The sequence below is a fragment of the Hemibagrus wyckioides genome, linkage group LG21, assembly GCF_019097595.1.
Source record: "Hemibagrus wyckioides isolate EC202008001 linkage group LG21, SWU_Hwy_1.0, whole genome shotgun sequence".
NCBI lineage: Eukaryota > Metazoa > Chordata > Actinopteri > Siluriformes > Bagridae > Hemibagrus > Hemibagrus wyckioides.
In genome coordinates this window covers 10,460,722-10,478,747 of record NC_080730.1, presented here as the reverse complement: position 1 = coordinate 10,478,747, position 18,026 = coordinate 10,460,722, and the positions used below count along the sequence as shown (strand labels likewise).

At 38.1% G+C, this 18,026-nt stretch overlaps 1 protein-coding gene across 1 annotated transcript; it reads left to right on the top strand.

Moving 5' to 3' along the window:
• The first annotated feature begins 381 nt into the window (after positions 1-381).
• suox (sulfite oxidase) lies at positions 382-15,593 on the top strand. The gene is made up of 4 exons (XM_058372988.1): positions 382-519; positions 10,234-10,304; positions 10,570-10,756; positions 13,332-15,593. Exons 1-4 carry the CDS (start codon positions 400-402, stop codon positions 14,790-14,792), a joined length of 1,839 nt encoding a protein of 612 aa, XP_058228971.1. The 5' UTR covers positions 382-399; the 3' UTR covers positions 14,793-15,593.
• Positions 15,594-18,026: the final 2,433 nt, after the last annotated feature.

Here is an 18,026-nt window from a genome sequence, read left to right as displayed (position 1 = left end):
ATTCTAAATAATAATAATAATTATTATTATTATTATTATTATTAAAAAAAACATATTCAATGATGTATAAGTTCGGTATTTGTTATTTTTGTATTTGTAATGAACTATACATTTGCTTATTTAATTATTTCATTATATATAATTAATTTTATTATTCACAAAAACAAACAACAACCTTAGCCTAAAATACAACTAATGCCTAATTTTCATAACCCTCTGAACAATCTATGAGGCTCTGAATGAATGTTAAGAATGTTAATAGAATTTCCAGGAATAATAATTAAAAATAAAAAAAATAAAAGCCACGTCGTGTTACTATAGCGACGTCAATGCCAATCCTAAGGCGGCTGCTTGGCGGGGGGCGTGGCATAGCTAGAAAGGGTTTCTCTACGACGTCAGATGTGGGTGCTGATTGGAGGTTCGGCTGCTGGTCCTCGCGCTCCGGTGTTGAGTAGAAAAATCAAGAAGAACGGCCGTGCGCGCGCACGCTTTGAACAGCTTGGGACACTTACATCACGAGTAAGTGGCTTTCTTTGGCGTGTTCTCTCTTTTATTACACTCGATCTCATATTCATTCTCATTTTAAGTTCGTCTTCCATCGTCTTCAAGAAAAACGATGAATGCCCGGTTATGAGCAGTAGTAGTACTATGCTAGCTCTAGCGCAGATGGGGGCAGTCATTTTAGTGCGAGTTAGTGAGTGCACTTTCCCTACATTTTAACTTGGATCCAGTCTTAAACGGTGACAGATTTTTTTATGCTTTGCTTGTTTAATTATTATTATCATTATTATTTTTTAGAAACATAGCAATTTATCTCTGATTTCTTTAGGCGACTGTCGCTTTGTATCCCTTCAGTACTGTATTGCATAGTAAACTGAGGTCTCTGACCGCGTCCACACTGCATACTAGCGTACTAAAGAGTATGTGTAGTAAATTAAAAAGGACACGGCGAGCTTAGTTAGCTAGGTTTGTTAAGTATATTTACCCTATATGTAGTTATGAATATATAGCATTAATTTGTCCTTTAGGAGAATTTATATATTAAGTTGTTAAATGTAATGCTGCGTAAAACGTGAGCGTATACGATCCAGTACATTAGTGCATGTAGTTTAGCACGTGAAACCGGTTTATTCGTTTAAATCCCTTTTTTCCCCCCTATGAGTAATGAAAATATGTCATGAAATATTGGCGACTACGATAAAGGAGATGTTTAAAAAAAGGAAGATGAGTGTGCACTTAAATTTTTCTTTATCAAGCCAATAAAACCTGGCACGCGCTCAGTTCAGCTTTGTCCTGCTTTCTGCTCAGACAGACAGCTTTGGCTGATTTGGACTTTGGGTGCAGGATTTCATTGCTTTAAAAAAAATTGTAGCATTACGACATTCAGACGAATTTTTTTTTAAGTGTCCTTGGGTGGTGTACTAGCACACTGTGTGCCTGGGTGGTGTGTGTGGGTGTGGGTGTGTAACTGTTTACTTGTTGCACTTGATGTTCACTTGCTGCCTGGCGATTTTTGATCCTCAGTCACCATGACAGATGTTATGACAGATGTTAAACAAAAATGAATGTGTGTGAATTTTTTTTCGTCTTGATAAAACTGCTGCTGAAGCATTGACTATACTACACTAAACTTTTCAAGACCACCGACTCCTGGCTGACTTCAAAACCCAAAAAACAAAGTCAGGTCAAATCTTACACTGAGACAAGTGATCACATTTTTATGACTTTAACAGACCTGGGCAAACTGTTAAAATTTCCTACAGATGTTTTGCTCTTTAACATCTGCTTGGGATTGAAGAACAGAAATTGCATGGCAGCAAGTGAACAGTCAGTCCTCCAAGTTGATGTGTTGCAAGCAAGAAAAATGGACAAGTATAAGGATCTCAGTGACTTTTTCAAGGACCAAATTGTGATGGCTAGACAAGAACGTCTCCAAAACGGCAGGTCTTGTGTGGTGTTCCCTGTATGCAGTGGTTAGTATCTATCAAAAGTGGTCCAAGGAAGGAACAGTGGTGAACCAGAGACAGGGTCATGGCGCGGTCTGTGTGATTCCCACAAAGTTAGGAGCATGAAATTATCTGAAATGTCTTGGTATGCTGAAGCATTGAGTTAACCCCTGAAAAACAACACCTGAATTCAATGATTTACAGGGGTGTCCCAATATAGTTGTGTGTGTTGAAATGCACATACACATCTGTATGTGTGTGTGTGTGTGTGTGTATATATATATATATATATATATATATATATTACACTATATTGCCAAAAGTATTCGCTCACCCATCCAAATAATCAGAATCAGGTGTTCCAATCACTTCCATGGCCACAGGTGTATAAAATCAAGCACTTTGGCATGCAGACTGTTTTTACAAACATTTGTGAAAGAATGGGTCGCTCTCAGGAGCTCAGTGAATTCCAGCGTGGAACTGTGATAGGATGCCACCTGTGCAACAAATCCAGTCGTGAAATTTCCTCGCTCCTAAATATTCCACAGTCAACTGTCAGCTGTATTATAAGAACGTGGAAGTGTTTGGGAACGACAGCAACTCAGCCACGTAGTGGTAGGCCACGTAAACTGACGGAGCGGGGTCAGCGGATGCTGAGGCGCATAGTGCGAAGAGGTCGCCAACTTTCTGCAGAGTCAATCGCTACAGACCTCCAAACTTCATGTGGCCTTCAGATTAGCTCAAGAACAGTGCGCAGAGAGCTTCATGGAATGGGTTTCCATGGCCGAGCAGCTGCATCCAAGCCATACATCACCAAGTGCAATGCAAACCGTCGGATGCAGTGGTGTAAAGCACGCCGCCATGGGACTCTAGAGCAGTGGAGACGCGTTCTCTGGAGTGACGAATCGCACTTCTCCATCTGGAAATCTGATGGACGAGTCTGGGTTTGCGGTTGCCAGGAGAACAGTACTTGTCTGACTGCATTGTGCCAAGTATAAAGTTTGGTGTAGGGGGGATTATGGTGTGGGGTTGTTTTTCAGGAGCTGGGCTTGGCCCCTTAGTTCTAGTGAAAGGAACTCTGAATGCTTCAGCATACCAAGACATTTTGGACAATTCCATGCTCCCAACTTTGTGGGAACAGTTTGGAGCTGGCCCCTTCCTCTTCCAACATGACTGTGCACCAGTGCACAAAGCAAGGTCCATAAAGACATGGATGACAGAGTCTGGTGTGGATGAACTTGACTGGCCTGCACAGAGTCCTGACCTCAACCTGATAGAACACCTTTGGGATGAATTAGAGCGGAGACTGAGAGCCAGGTCTTCTCGTCCAACATCAGTGTGTGACCTCACAAATGCGCTTCTGGAAGAATGGTCAAAAATTCCCATAAACACACTCCTAAACCTTGTGGACAGCCTTCCCAGAAGAGTTGAAGCTGTTATAGCTGCAAAGGGTGGACCGACGTCATATTGAACCCTATGGATTAGGAATGGGATGTCACTTAAGTTCATATGCGAGTCAAGGCAGGTGAGCGAATACTTTTGGCAATATAGTGTGTATATATATAATATATATATATACACACACACACACATTTTATATATATAAATATATATATATATATATATATATACATATATATATATATATACATTATATATATATACACATATATATATATATATATATATATATATATATATAAAATATATACACACACACACACACACACACACACACACACACACACATATATATATATATAGTGTGTGTGTATTTAGGATTGTTGTATACCATATACTCTACATACTTGTTTACTGCTTCTCCGGATGGCAGCCGTTGCCTGGACAGCTTGTATTCAGTCCACTGAGTCTTCACAGTGATTGATTTGTTTGCATCACAGTGATTGATTTTCGCATCATATTGATTAATTTGTTGATTGTTTTAGAACAATCCAGAACATTATCATATTATTGCATGCTTAGCTGTAACTCCCTGGTGACCCAGTGCCAGGATCCCACGCTCTCACTGCAGGTATCTGGCGTAAAAACCTGTGCCAAAACAAATATGCAGATCAGATGATCCACTGTAGTGACCCTAAACATGGAGTAGTCAAAGAAGAAGAAGAACATGTTTACCTGTAACTTTCACATTGGGCAGTCAAATTAAAGAACTGGGCCAAAAAAGTAAAAATTGATTCTAGTAGTCCCCAAAAAGATACACTGTTCAGGGCTGTTCACCTCCAATTCTGATGGGTCAGTACATTTTTTAAGGCTTTATTTTCTATACCAGCAAAAGGCAAATTACAGGTTTATATTAATGTACAAAATTACTCTAATAACTTATCGTTCTATTGTGACAATTTGCACAAGGTGATGATAGCCATGCTCTCTGGATGGATGTCTCTTGTAAACAGTGTTGGGTAGGTTACTTTGGATAGGTTACAGATTACAAGTTTCTCTGTTTAAAATGTAATAAGTAGTGTAACTTGTCAATGACTTTAAAAGTAAAGTAACTGATTACATTGGTTACTTTTTGATTACTTTTAAGTTTCTAATGGATATTTTTTCAACGAAATCATTTCCAAACATTTATACCAGGCAGGGTTAACCTTACAGTAGAACTCAACTCTGTTTACTGTGAGAATTTTAAATCTTTTCATCACTTGAATTAAGATTATATTAATTTAATTTTAAGCACAGCCACCACAAAACCAGACTTCATAACAAAAATGGTTTAATACTGTTTTAGGAATCAAATCTTTGCATAGCTATGACAGGACACATGGGCAAGTAACAATGCCTTGGAAAAAAAACATAATCTGAAAAGAGTCATCATAATGTATGCTACAGTGCTAAAATAACTAAGTTATATTAGATCTGACATTACCAACACATTTTCAAGGAGGAAAAATGTGAGCTATATATTTTCTGTCAAAGGGTTCATAAATAGAAGTGTGCCTGGTAAAGGTAGCTAGCAGCAGGGATGATTTTAGGATTTTCATTTAAGGGGGGCTCAGCCCCCAATGAGGGTATAATAGTAAAAATAAATAATAAAATAAAGGTTTGACTAACAGGGTAGGATGGTAAACTTAATGCAGCATTCCACTGTATTGCATAGATATGTATAACATTTGAGTACTGAACAAGCCAAATACGAGTCTTCCTGATCACACACACACACACACTTGTCCTCTGATCCTCACTCTGTGATGCCGCAGTCTGCGGATTGAAGAACGTGCTGAAAGACAGGGAGGACCTGAAGAGCCGCCGTTTTCATATGAAATTTATAGGGGACTGAGGAGATCACTTATTCGTGTACAGTTTTTGGACAATCGCAGAATGTTAGGCGGGGTTTAAAATGGCCTAGCGACACCCATGGCTAGCAGACTAGCTAATTTGTTGTGAATGTTTTGAATACAGGTCTTGAGGACACAATGGGCTCGATGAACGCGCAGGCGCGTTTTAGTGGATTTTTTTCCACATAGCAGTTACAGTAAATCAACTGACCACTCCGTCACTTTTTATTATACAGAAATGAGTAATATATCATTCGAAACTAAAGGGTCTGTTTTTATTTCTGTACACTCACAATAATGACAAAAATTTTACATTTTAAATATATTATAAAATAAAGAAAGGCTAGGTTACATACCTGCAGATGCTTCCTCAGGTTCAACATTGAAGCCTTTGATGCCGAAAGCATTTTAACAGCCGGCAAACAAATTTTGCACTGAACTCTTATATTTGCCCCTTATTGGATTTTAGGATGAAATTATTTTTAAATTTCCAGTACTGAAATGCATTTTTATCACTCGCCATGGTGGTAACTCTCAGACAGTGTAGTAGCCTAAAGCTTTCAGTGGCAATGTGGATTAACATAATTGGCAGACGCGCCGCAAATTCAAACTAGAGAATCAATCGAAATCATCAGAATAGCACCGCTTTAACAAACTCTAACAACAAATTAATATTTATTCAACATATTCTAGTTTTTTTTTTTTAAAGAAAATATTCAGATCTAACTCTATTTGTAATCTTTAACATTTTCATAAGTAACTAATTTTAATTACATATTTTATTTTTTACTGTAACGAGTTACTGTTACATTTATTTTGTAATTGTTACGTAACGCCGTTACATGTACAGTGAGGGAAATTATTTGATCCCCTGCTGATTTTGTACATTTGCCCACTGAAAAAGAAATGATCATTCTGTAATTTTAATGGTAGGTGTATTTGAACAGTGAAAGGCAGAATAACAACAAAAAATCCAGAAAATCGCATTTCAGAAAAGTTCTACATTGATTTGCATTTTAATGAGTGAAATAAGTATTTGATCCCCTATCAATCAGAAAGGTTTCTGGCTCCCAGGTGTCTTTTATACAGATCAGGAGCTGAGATTACAGTAGGAGCACTCTCGGGGAGTGCTCTTAATCTCAGCTTGTTAACTGTATGAAAGACACCTGTCCACAGAAGGAAGCAGTCAATCAGATTCCAATCTCTCCATCATGGCCAAGACCAAAGAGCTGTCCATGGATGTCAGGGACAAGATGGTAGACCTACACAAGGCTGGAATGAGCTACAAGACCATCGCCAAGCAGCTTGGTGAGAAGGTGACAACAGTTGTTGCGATTATTCCCAAATGGAAGAAACACAAAAGGACTGTCAATCTTCCTTGGTCTGGGGCTCCATGCAAGATCTCACCTCATGGAGTTTCAGTGATCATGAGAACGGCGAGGAATCAGCCCAGAATTACACTGGAGGATTTTGTCAAGGATCTCAAGGCAGCTGGGACCATAGTCACCAAGAAAACAATTGGTAACACACTACGCCGTGAAAGACTGAAATCCAGTAGCGCCTGCAAGGTCCCCCTGCTAAAGAAAGCACATGTACAGGCTCGTCTGAAGTTTGCCAGTGAAGATCTGAATGATTCAGAGGAGAACTTGGTGAAAGTGTTGTGGTCAAATGTGACCAAAATCCAAGAAGACCATCCCCACTGTCAAATATGGAGGTGGAAACATTATGCTTTGGGGGTGTTTTTCTGCTAAGGGGACAGGACAACTGCACCGCATCAAAGTGAGTGAGAACCTCCTTCCCTCAGCCAGGGCATTGAAAATGGGTTGTGGATGCAAAGAGGAGTGGGCCCAAATTCCTTGAGATGTGAGATGTGTGCAAACCTGGTGGCCAACTACAAGAAATGTCTGACGTCTGTGATTGCCAACAAGGGTTTTCCACCAGTACTAAGTCATGTTTTGCAAAGGGGTCAAATACTTATTTCACTCAATAAAATGCAAATCAATGTAGAACTTTTTTGAAATGTGTTTTTCTGGATTTTTTTTGTTGTTATTCTGTCTCTCACTGTTCAGATAAACCTACCATTAAAATTACAGACTGATCATTTCTTTGTCAGTGGGGAAACGTACAAAATCAGCAGGGGATCAAATAATTTTTTCCCTCACTGTAATTAGTTACTCCCCAACACTGCACTTGCTGCCTGGCGATTTTTGATCCTCAGTCACCATGACAGATGTGATGACAGATGTTAAACAAAAATCAATGTAGCACACACGATCAACGTAGTTGCAGGTCTTGCCACATTGTAGTATATGCGTACAGTCTAGTCAGTCTGTTTCCAGAGTGTGGATGCATGTGGTGATTTTTTTATTTTTTTTTTCTAAGGATATGTATAGGAATTTTGCACCTTGTGCTCTTTACTCCCCATGGCAGATATTAAAGAGCAAAGAATTTGTGTGAATTTTTTTTTTTTCGTCTTGATAAAACTGCTGCTGAAGCATTGACTATACTACACACTAAACTTTTCAAGACCACCGACTCCTGGCTGACTTTAAAACCAAAAAGTCAGGTAAAATCTTACATCGAGACAAGTGGTGATCACATTTTTATGACTTTAACAGACCTGGGCGAACTGTTAAAATTTCATACAGATGTTTTGCTCTTTAACATCTGCTTGGGATTGAAGAACAAAAATTGCATGGCAGCAAGTGAACAGTCAGTCCTCCAAGTTGATGTGTTGCAAGCAAGAAAAATGGACAAGTATAAGGATCTCAGTGACTTTCAAGGACCAAATTGTGATGGCTAGACAAGAACGTCTCCAAAACGGCAGGTCTTGTGTGGTGTTCCCTGTATGCAGTGGTTAGTATCTATCAAAAGTGGTCCAAGGAAGGAACAGTGGTGAACCAGAGACAGGGTCATGGCGCGGTCTGTGTGATTCCCACAAAGTTAGGAGCATGAAATTGTCTGAAATGTCTTGGTATGCTGAAGCATTAAGAGTTCCTTTCACTGGACCTAAGAGGCCAAGCCCAACCCCTGAAAAACAACACCTGAATTCAATGATTTACAGGGGTGTCCCAAAACTTTTGGCAACATAGTTGTGTGTATATACACAGTTTGTTTTATATACACACACACACACACACACACACACACACACACACACACACACACACACACACATACACATACATATGTGTATATATATATGTATGTATGTATGTATGTATTTGTGTGTGTGTGTGTGTGTGTGTGTGTGTGTGTATTTAGGAATGTTGTATACCATATACTCTATATACTTGTTTACTGCTTCTCCAGATGGCAGCCGTTGCCTGGACAGCTTGTATTCAGTCCACTGAGTCTTCACAGTGATTGATTTGTTTGCATCACAGTGATTGATTTGTTGATTGTTTTAGAACAATCCAGGACATTATCATATTATTGCAAGTTTAGCTGTAACTCCCCGGTGTGTCCCAGTGCCAGGATCCCACGCTCTCACTGCAGGTATCTGGCGTAAAACCTGTGCCAAAACAAATATGCAGATCAGATGATCCACTGTAGTGACCCTAAACATGGAGTAGCCAAAGAAGAAGAACAACAAGAACAACATGTTTACCTGTAACTTTCACATTGGGCAGTCAAATTAAAGAACTGCGCCAAAAAAGTTGCAGGAAGGACTCTTTATAGCTGTTATTTTATAAGGAATAACTTGCTATCTCTTTCTTGTTTTGCATATGTTCCACAGCATTAAGCAGATAATAAGGGTGGCATCTCATTCTTTAATAACAACATTAACTGTTAATAAATTACTGAGGAAAACAACACTCTGAGATGAGCTGCTATTGGAAAATAATCATGTTTGGAGTGAAAATATTTTCAAACCAGCTAACATTTTCCCGTCATGAATATTTTCCCATAACAGCATCCTTTATCGTGTTTTATTCCTTACACAAAGTATCTCACACATTCTTATTTTGAGGCTTGCCTTACCCAGCTGAAGAATTTAAAGTATGAGGTTTGTGATATTTAATGTGTGATGCACTCACTGTCCATTTTAATAGGAACGCCTGCTCCATTCATGCAGATATCGAATCATATGGCTGCAGCACAAGGAATAAAAATCATACAGATGCGGGTTAAGAGCTTCAGTTAATGTACACAGCAAAGATCAGAAAAAGGAAAAAGTGTGATCTCTGTATCCATGGCATGGTTGGTACCAGATATGCTGGTTTAAGTGTTTTAGAAACCTCTTATCTTCTGGGTTTTACTGGATAGAAATGATTGGAAATACACAACCTTAGGACGTAGTATAAAATAATAAATCATTAAAGTCATGTAAATTAGATTTAATGATGGTATTTTCTGTAACATGTAAGTCTTGTAACATTTTTCAAAGATTTACAGATTTCCCTCTATACTCCAACAGTGTAATTTTAACTGAAAAACTAACTCATTGGCTACTGAAAGCTCCGAAAATGCATAGAAAGATTTGTGTGTATTTGTGAATTAAAATAATAGCTGATCGACCATCACATTACGTAAGAATTTAATCACTGTGAGGCACCGACAGGTTTTACAGTTTTGCATAGGAACAGAAGGGCTACAGTTAATAACCGTATAAATGCAAAGTAACTTGCAAATCTTTAGCGTCACCATCCCTCTGAGCTTGACAAGAGAGGAAGATATCTCCTATCTCTTAGCCATGCTGAGAATAAAGGTTTTGATTTGGTTACATGAGAACTGTGTGTGATAATTAATGATGTGTGTATTTTCCCCTGCACAAATGTGTACAGTATAACTATGCTAATGGACAAACTTGTAAGTCATTTTGCTATTATGTCATGCACTGTGTAGTACAGACTATGCAGTACACCAAGCCTTGATGTGTCTGCAGTGTGTGGTTTAAATACAGAGAAGTTTAATTTCATTCTGTTAAATAGAGACTTGAGATTTTAACATTTTGTCTTCTCTCTTTTTTTTTTTTTTTTTTCCTCTAGCTTCCCAGCACAATGCAGCACCTCAGACACTGCAAACGTTTTGCCCTTGTTTCATTTCCCATTACTCCAAGGTACGCCTAAGGCCTCTTTACCTTCATTAAGATTATCCAGTCTCGGGTTATTGCATGTTTACACAGGAAATCACATGGTTTATTTTTCATTAATATGTCTTGGTTACTTCGGTTTATGATTGCTTAGCATTCCAGAAAGCTTTACCGATTTATTTCTTGCCCAGGTTTGTACGACATTCTTATATTTCATGCAAAATCCTTTAAAGCATTCCATGAACGCTCTTTGTTTTATCGAAACGCCACACACTTCATTGTATTTCTGCAGGCAGCTGAAGAGCCCCATTCCTGCAGTATCTGTGCGCTCCGGATTTCTCGCTCTGCATTCGAGAAGCAGTAGCCAAGATCAGCACCACTCCAGATCCAGAAGATTGAGGTTCAGATATGCAGTAACCGGCCTGGTCGCTGGAACCGGAGCCGTACTAGCTTATGGACTCGCACAATATCACAATAAGGTAAAGCAGACATACAAGCAGAATTAATGCTTTATTGAAATACATGTATAGAAGCTCAAAGGTAGTAAAAATTGCCATGTAGTACCAACAACAAAAAGAAAATACTCCTAAAACCATGTTAGTGACTATGAATCTCCTATGAAAGTCATAGATGATGCCCATGGCCTGTGTTAACACTATGCAGTAAGAACAGATGCACTGACTGCGTACCAAGGGAATACACTTATCATTTCACTACTTAAACTTTGTCTTACCTTATACTTAAAAATATCAAAGTCCAGCGAAGCAATTCTGAGATTGCTACCCTTTTTAAGGAAACAACTGACATGACAAGATAATCTTGCTTATCAGATAGTGATCTGTCTGACAGAATATACAGCACTCTTGCATGCAACTGTTGATGTCCCACTTACAAGTTTATTAACACAGCCTCTAAAATCGCAGGCATTAAAGGATTACTCATAAGTCACTCTTAAATAACTCTTGTAGTATTGCATGAATATTTTCTCTCCTGTAACGGAAGCAGTCAGCTGTAGATCAGGGAAACTGAGAGAACACTGGCCGATTGTTGAGCTCTTTGTTCCATAATATTGAAGACAGAATAGAGAAAGTGATTGACAAGTAGAGTGATTGAAAGAAAAACAAATAAAATTTAATCTGTTGCAAAGCATAAATCCATGTGGAATACATGCAGACTTTCTTTACATTTGTGATTTGGATAGATAAGATAGTGAGCCTAGTGTTGAGATAGTGAGCCTAGTGTTGAGATAGTAAGAGACAATATAGACTCTCTTCCTTGTGTCTGTATGATAGCGGATTGTCACCTTGCAGTTAAAGATTAATTCATTCATCTTCAGTAAGCATGCTATCCTGGTCAGGGTTATGTCCTGAACAGTATGCATATCTATCGTGAGGCACACACTTTAAACACCTAGGCACAATTTATCGTAACCAGTCTGCCCATCAGCATGTTTTTGAGAGGTGGGGGGAAACCAGTGAACCCAGAGGAAATACACACCTTTATTAATACATTTAACTAGCCAACTATTTGGCTATAAATTATTTCTTTGCATTAGTTGCCACGTTTTAACCTAGTTATTTAGGTTTCCAGGCAACCAAAACTTAGCAACGAACAAAACACACTGGAGAGTATGATTTGAATGCATCATTTGTCCACCCTCGGATCATTTGTCTGAGCTGTAATGCTTGTGAAGATATGGTGTCTGTCTGCACATATAGAAAGCTCTGTCTCTCTCTCTGAGAGAAAATACTGCGAAGAGAGAAAAACATGTCCGGTTCTCAGGAAAATGCTTTATACAGTCAAACTATAGTTACAATAATTAAAAACAACATGGAATTGAAACCTTTGGTTTTACCTGCCGATACTGTATATAATTTATTAGTATCAGTTATCAGTATCTGTCTTTTGACCACATCACTAAACAAGTGGGCCTGGTAAAATATATACTAATTATTAATAAGTCACTTGACATGGTAATATGATTGCTTGCCGTCAATAGAGCAGTATAGTCAGAGTGTATAGGGATTTTTGTTTTAATGGTGGAGGTATTATGTTTTCTGGTTCTCCAGCATATAAACTGATTTTGGCATTTATCTAAACAGGGTCAAATGCTTGAAGTAGTCTTTCTTCAATAACTTGTTTTCTGATTGAAGTATATTCTAATGTTTGCTTCACACAAATAAGTAACTGGAAGAACCAGATTTCGTGGCAAAGGCATCCCGCCAATGCTGTTGGCATGAAGTTCTACTTGTTTACGTAACACATGAATGAAGCATTTCACAGTCTGTCATTTTTATTGCTTTGCCTTGATAAGAGCATCCGTAACTGTAACTCTAAATCCTGTTCATAACAGATACCAGTACTTGAATTGCTTTTGGCAGCAGATAGCATTTTGTAGAGTGCTTTCTGAGATTGCATTTAATCTTGATATCCCCTTAAACTGGTCAAATAGTGAGATTTGCAAACAAGAAAATGGCAGGTAGGCTAAGGACGTCCAGAAATTATACAGCTCCTTTGTCTGTGGTAAGACGCTCATGTTTTCTGACTTTAGACTGAGACTTTAAACATTATTTTGCAATAATATCTTTCTCTTGTGTTCTGTATGAGCAAACGAAATGAAGATATCAAGGCTTTAGAAGACTAAAATGCAAAAATCCTATATTTTCTTGTGTCTGCATATTAACTAAGCACTGAAACATTGCATTTAATGAACAGAAACTAAGTATGACCTCTTTGATATACTGCTCCACTCGAGATAAAATGCAGTGAGCTGCATGTTTTTCTGTCAAAGCAGAACCGTGCTGTTGCCAAATCTTGCAACACCTCCTCTGCATGTTGTTTTACAATGTTAATGGGTCACAGAGCGAGACATTTCATGAGCCCTTGTAGCATTATATAAGAATTATATAAAAACTTCCTGTGCTTTACAATGCTCTACTGTAATAAACTCTTTAAAAACTAATGAAACGTCTGAGCCATGTGTACTGTCAAGGCAGTGCCTCGATATTGTCAAATCATTTTTCATTCTGCCTTTGTTCTCAATTCAATCTCTAGGCTGAGCAAGCAACGATTCCACTGACTCAGGCAAACTCTCTACCAGTATACAGCCGGGAAGAAGTTACAAAACATTGCTCCATTGAAAAGGGTATATGGGTCACTTACAAAGGTGGGGTCTATGATATCACTGACTTCGTGGCCATCCACCCTGGCGGCGACAAAATCCTTCTAGCTGCTGGCAAGTCTTTAGAACCCTTTTGGGCACTTTATGCTGTTCATGAACAAGAGCATGTTCTAGAAATTCTGTCTGAGTATCAAGTTGGAGTTCTCCAAGCAGATGATAGCAAGGAGGACATTAAATCTGCAGATCCTTATTCTACTGACCCACCTCGTCATCCTGCTCTCAAAGTGAACAGTTTAAAACCCTTTAATGCTGAATCACCAACTGCCATCTTGACTGATAGTTACATCACCCCTTCTGCCATTTTTTTCAAGCGAAACCATTTTCCCGTTCCTCGTGTGGATCCTAAAACTTACAGGCTGAAAATTGAGGGCCTTCCTGGAGGTACAGTGTCTCTGACCTTAGATGATCTTAAGTCTCATTTTCCTAAACATACTGTAATGGCAACCCTCCAGTGTGCTGGGAACCGTCGTTCTGAGATGAACAAAGTGAAGCAGGTCAAAGGACTAAACTGGGAAATTGCTGCGATCAGTAATGCTACATGGTCAGGTGCTTATCTAAGAGATGTCCTCTATCATTACGGCTTTGGTCCAGAGCTGGCAGCTAAAGCACGGCATGTGCAGTTTGAAGGTTTAGATTTGGATGTGACCGGTACAGCATATGGAGCATCAATCCCTTTAAACAAGGCCATGAGTGAAGAGGGTGATGTCCTGTTGGCATACGAAATGAATGGAGAGGATCTCCCAGCAGATCATGGCTTCCCCGTCCGTGTCATTGTTCCAGGATTTGTTGGAGCCCGAAACGTCAAATGGCTCGGCAAGATAATCATTAGCGAAGAAGAAAGTCAGAGTCACTGGCAGCAGAATGACTACAAAGGCTTTTCACCAGGCACTGATTGGGACACAGTGGACTTTAAATCAGCTCCTGCCATCCAGGAGCTTCCTGTCCAGTCAGCCATCACAAATCTGACAGATGGTTCCTCAATAGACAGAGACATGGAGAATGTCACTGTTAAAGGTTACTCTTGGAGTGGTGGAGGAAGGGAGGTGGTGAGGGTGGACGTCTCATTGGATGGAGGGAAGACATGGCATGTGGCCAAACTTCAGAATAGCAAGGAGGGAGAAACTTCTGCACCTTCTCCTCCACCTGGTCAAGCTTGGGCCTGGAAACTTTGGGAAATAACAATTCCATTACCAGAAGGAGCTCAGGAGCTGGAGGTTGTTTGCAAAGCAGTTGACAGTAGTTATAATACCCAACCAGAGTCTGTGGCACCTATTTGGAACTTGAGAGGTGTTCTTAGCAACGCTTGGCATCGAGTCAGGGTGAAAGTAAAATGAGGATTTGGATGAAAATCCAAAGAAGTGAAACTTTACTCAGGAAAACTTCATACTTTATATGGCTCCAAGTATTTAGGGGTTCCACCACGACCGTCTGAAATGCTCGATTTAGTCTACAGTATTAGCATCATACACTGAACAGGCCACAAAGCTGGATGAGATTAAGGTTTTGAGTTTAAAACCATCATAACAATAACCACTTTATATATTTTTGTGTTGATTGTCCACAATGGGAAATCACTTCTTGGATTGTTTTTTTCTGTTCCGTTTGCCAATTACTGTTCATATTTGTCTGTTCATTTGCAGATTTGTACATAACTATAGTTCCTATAGACTCTCCATAAATGTATGCACAAAGATGTGGCAAGATATCATTTTCATTATAACGGGTATTTCATTCAGTGGCAGCAGACTGGATTTGCTTAGAAATAAAAATGTGTTCATACTCAAAAATGATGGTCCAGTACTAGTGACAGGAAAGTTGTGAATTCAGGTCCCAGTACTACCTTATTGCTACTTGCTGGACCTTTAAACAAAATCCTTCTTAGTTGTTGTTAAATGGCTTTCATTGTGACTTCCAAATCACCTAAAGTGTCTGCCAAATTAAAATATATATAACATCGGCTATCTTTGCAGAACAAGGACATAAACATTGTTTAGCATGTGTCTAAACTGCCTGATGTTTTAAAAGTCAATTATTTTTGAAACTGCATATACGCTATATTGCCAAATGTATTGGGACACCCCTCCAAATCATTGAATTAAGTTATTGTTTTTTTAGGGGTCGGGCTTGACCTCTTAGTTCCAGTAAAAGGAAATCTTAATGCTTCAGCATACCAAGACATTTTGGACAATTTACCTGAATTCAGTGTCCCAATATAGTGCGCATGTTATAGATATGGTGTACATTGTGCCATACAGAGTTTTTTTCTGTAACATTTATTTTGGTTGGAAAACTAATGTTTGGGGGTGGTTATGTTATGGTATCATAAAATTAGGATGCCTAAGACTTGCACAATGCTGCATTATATACATAATCAACAGAAATAATATGTGTTTAGGCAGCAAAAAGGGGGAAAATGTAGGCGTTTACATTTTACCATTACAGTAACAGCTTTACATGTTTTACATCAATACAGAGCTTACTCAACAGGATATGTGAACCACTTCTGTTAGCTAATCACTATGGGGATACCTAATCATTTCTCTTCTGAATACTTAGCCCAGTAATAATAAGCAGCTTTTCATGTTTTCTCACTTTCTGAAAGTGTGCATTTTTTATTTTTTTTATTTATTTTTTTTTTTTTTTTAGGTACAAGTACTTCAGTCTTCATGAAAATACATCAGCTGTGTTTAATCAGAGTAACTGTGTCTACAGAAGAATGTGAATTATTTGTGAATGCAGCATTTTATACAGCACATTTTACACGATTCCATAACGTTGTCGAATAGTCTAATCTGATCGGTCAGACACAGTAGTTCTGGCTGTGATTCGAATCACAGGTTCATATTAATCATATTAATATTAAGTTCATTGTTAATGCCCTTGTTTTAATACATTATCATTTCAACAGTAACATCTCATTCAAAGGGCATTGTATGTTTTATAATGACTTTAATCATGTGTTATTTTATAAAACAAATGAAGTGATTTACTGACATTTTCTATTAGGAGGCATTTTATTTAACATTTATGTAAGGAGTGTTGAGCAACAGTAAGTTTTATAAGACGTTATAAACGTCTTATAAGACGTTTCTGGCTAACATGACAATACCTTTACAGTGAAAAAGGAAAGGCTGGTGAGGGAACATCTGTTTATAATGACTATGTAATTGATGCCTGTTTTCTTACATTAACTTAAATGTAACTATAAATGATTATAAAATGTGATGTCATTCATAAATAAATTAGAAATGTAATGTAAAATGCAAATAACTGTGGTACAAGATTAATAAAACACTCAGGAAAATAAACCATTGCATGTTGGAGTGTTTCACACCATCCCTTCAGGGGTTATATTCCTATAATAGCATGTTCCATCATGTTTTTTTTGTTTTTGTTTTTTTAACTTGCATCACATCATATATCGGACCATGTTCTTTTCATGACTCATGAATTGTTCTTTTCAGGACCACACAGAACATGGATCTCCAACATCTTTTGGGATATCATTTAAACAAGCTCTAATACACTGATCAGGCATAACATTATGACCACCTGCCTACAATTGTGTTGGTCCCCCTTTTGCTGACAAAACGGCCCTGACCAATCAAGGCATGGACTCCACTAGATCCCTGAAGTTTATGCTGTGGTATCTGGAACCAAGATATTAGCAGCAGATCCTTTAAGTCCTATAAGGGCCTCCGTGGGCCCCCACCTTACAACTTACAGGACTTAAAGGATATTTTGATAGATACTGACCGCTGCAGACCGGGAACACCCCACAAGAGCTGCAGATTTGGAGATGTTCTGAACCAGTCGTCTAGCCATCACAATTTCGTCCTTGTCAAACTCGCTCAAATCCTTACGTTTGCCCATTTTTCTTGCTTCAAATTTGAGGAGAAAATGTTCACTTTTTGAATTTAACAGGTGCCATGAGGAGATAAAGTGAATAACACTGTCTGTCAGTGCTCATAATGTTATGCCTGATCTGTGTAAGTGCTAAGTTCAAATCCTGGACAAAACACATTGTTTCTGATACTCATTTGGCCCAGTTAATCCTAAGGTTATGAATCTGAATGTTGGAAAGATTGCCCCAGCATAAATTACTCAAAGCTCAAGTCTAATATGTAATGCTTTTGTATCATAATACCATTATACCATACAATTTATAAATCACAGTATAGATTACAAAGTATAATTGTTATGGAACATGCAAAACTATTTAACAAATTAATAGTAATTATACACAACTAAAAAAAACCTTATGATCTTATACATTATAATGTATAGTTAGTACTACAAAGTAATTATATTTTTATATTACACTATCATTGCTAATTAAAAATCTATTTTCTTTTAGAAAGTTACACTTCAGTTACTAAATCACACCAAATAATTTATTTAATTATTTACTGAAACAAATCACTGTCTAAGGTTTATGCAGGGATTTTGTGATAAGCTGTCTTTATACCAGATTTATTTATTATTTATTTATTTTTGCACTTGGTTCATTGTAAACTAAACATGCTCTTTAATACCAGGAATATAATTTCACAAAACAGACCATACAC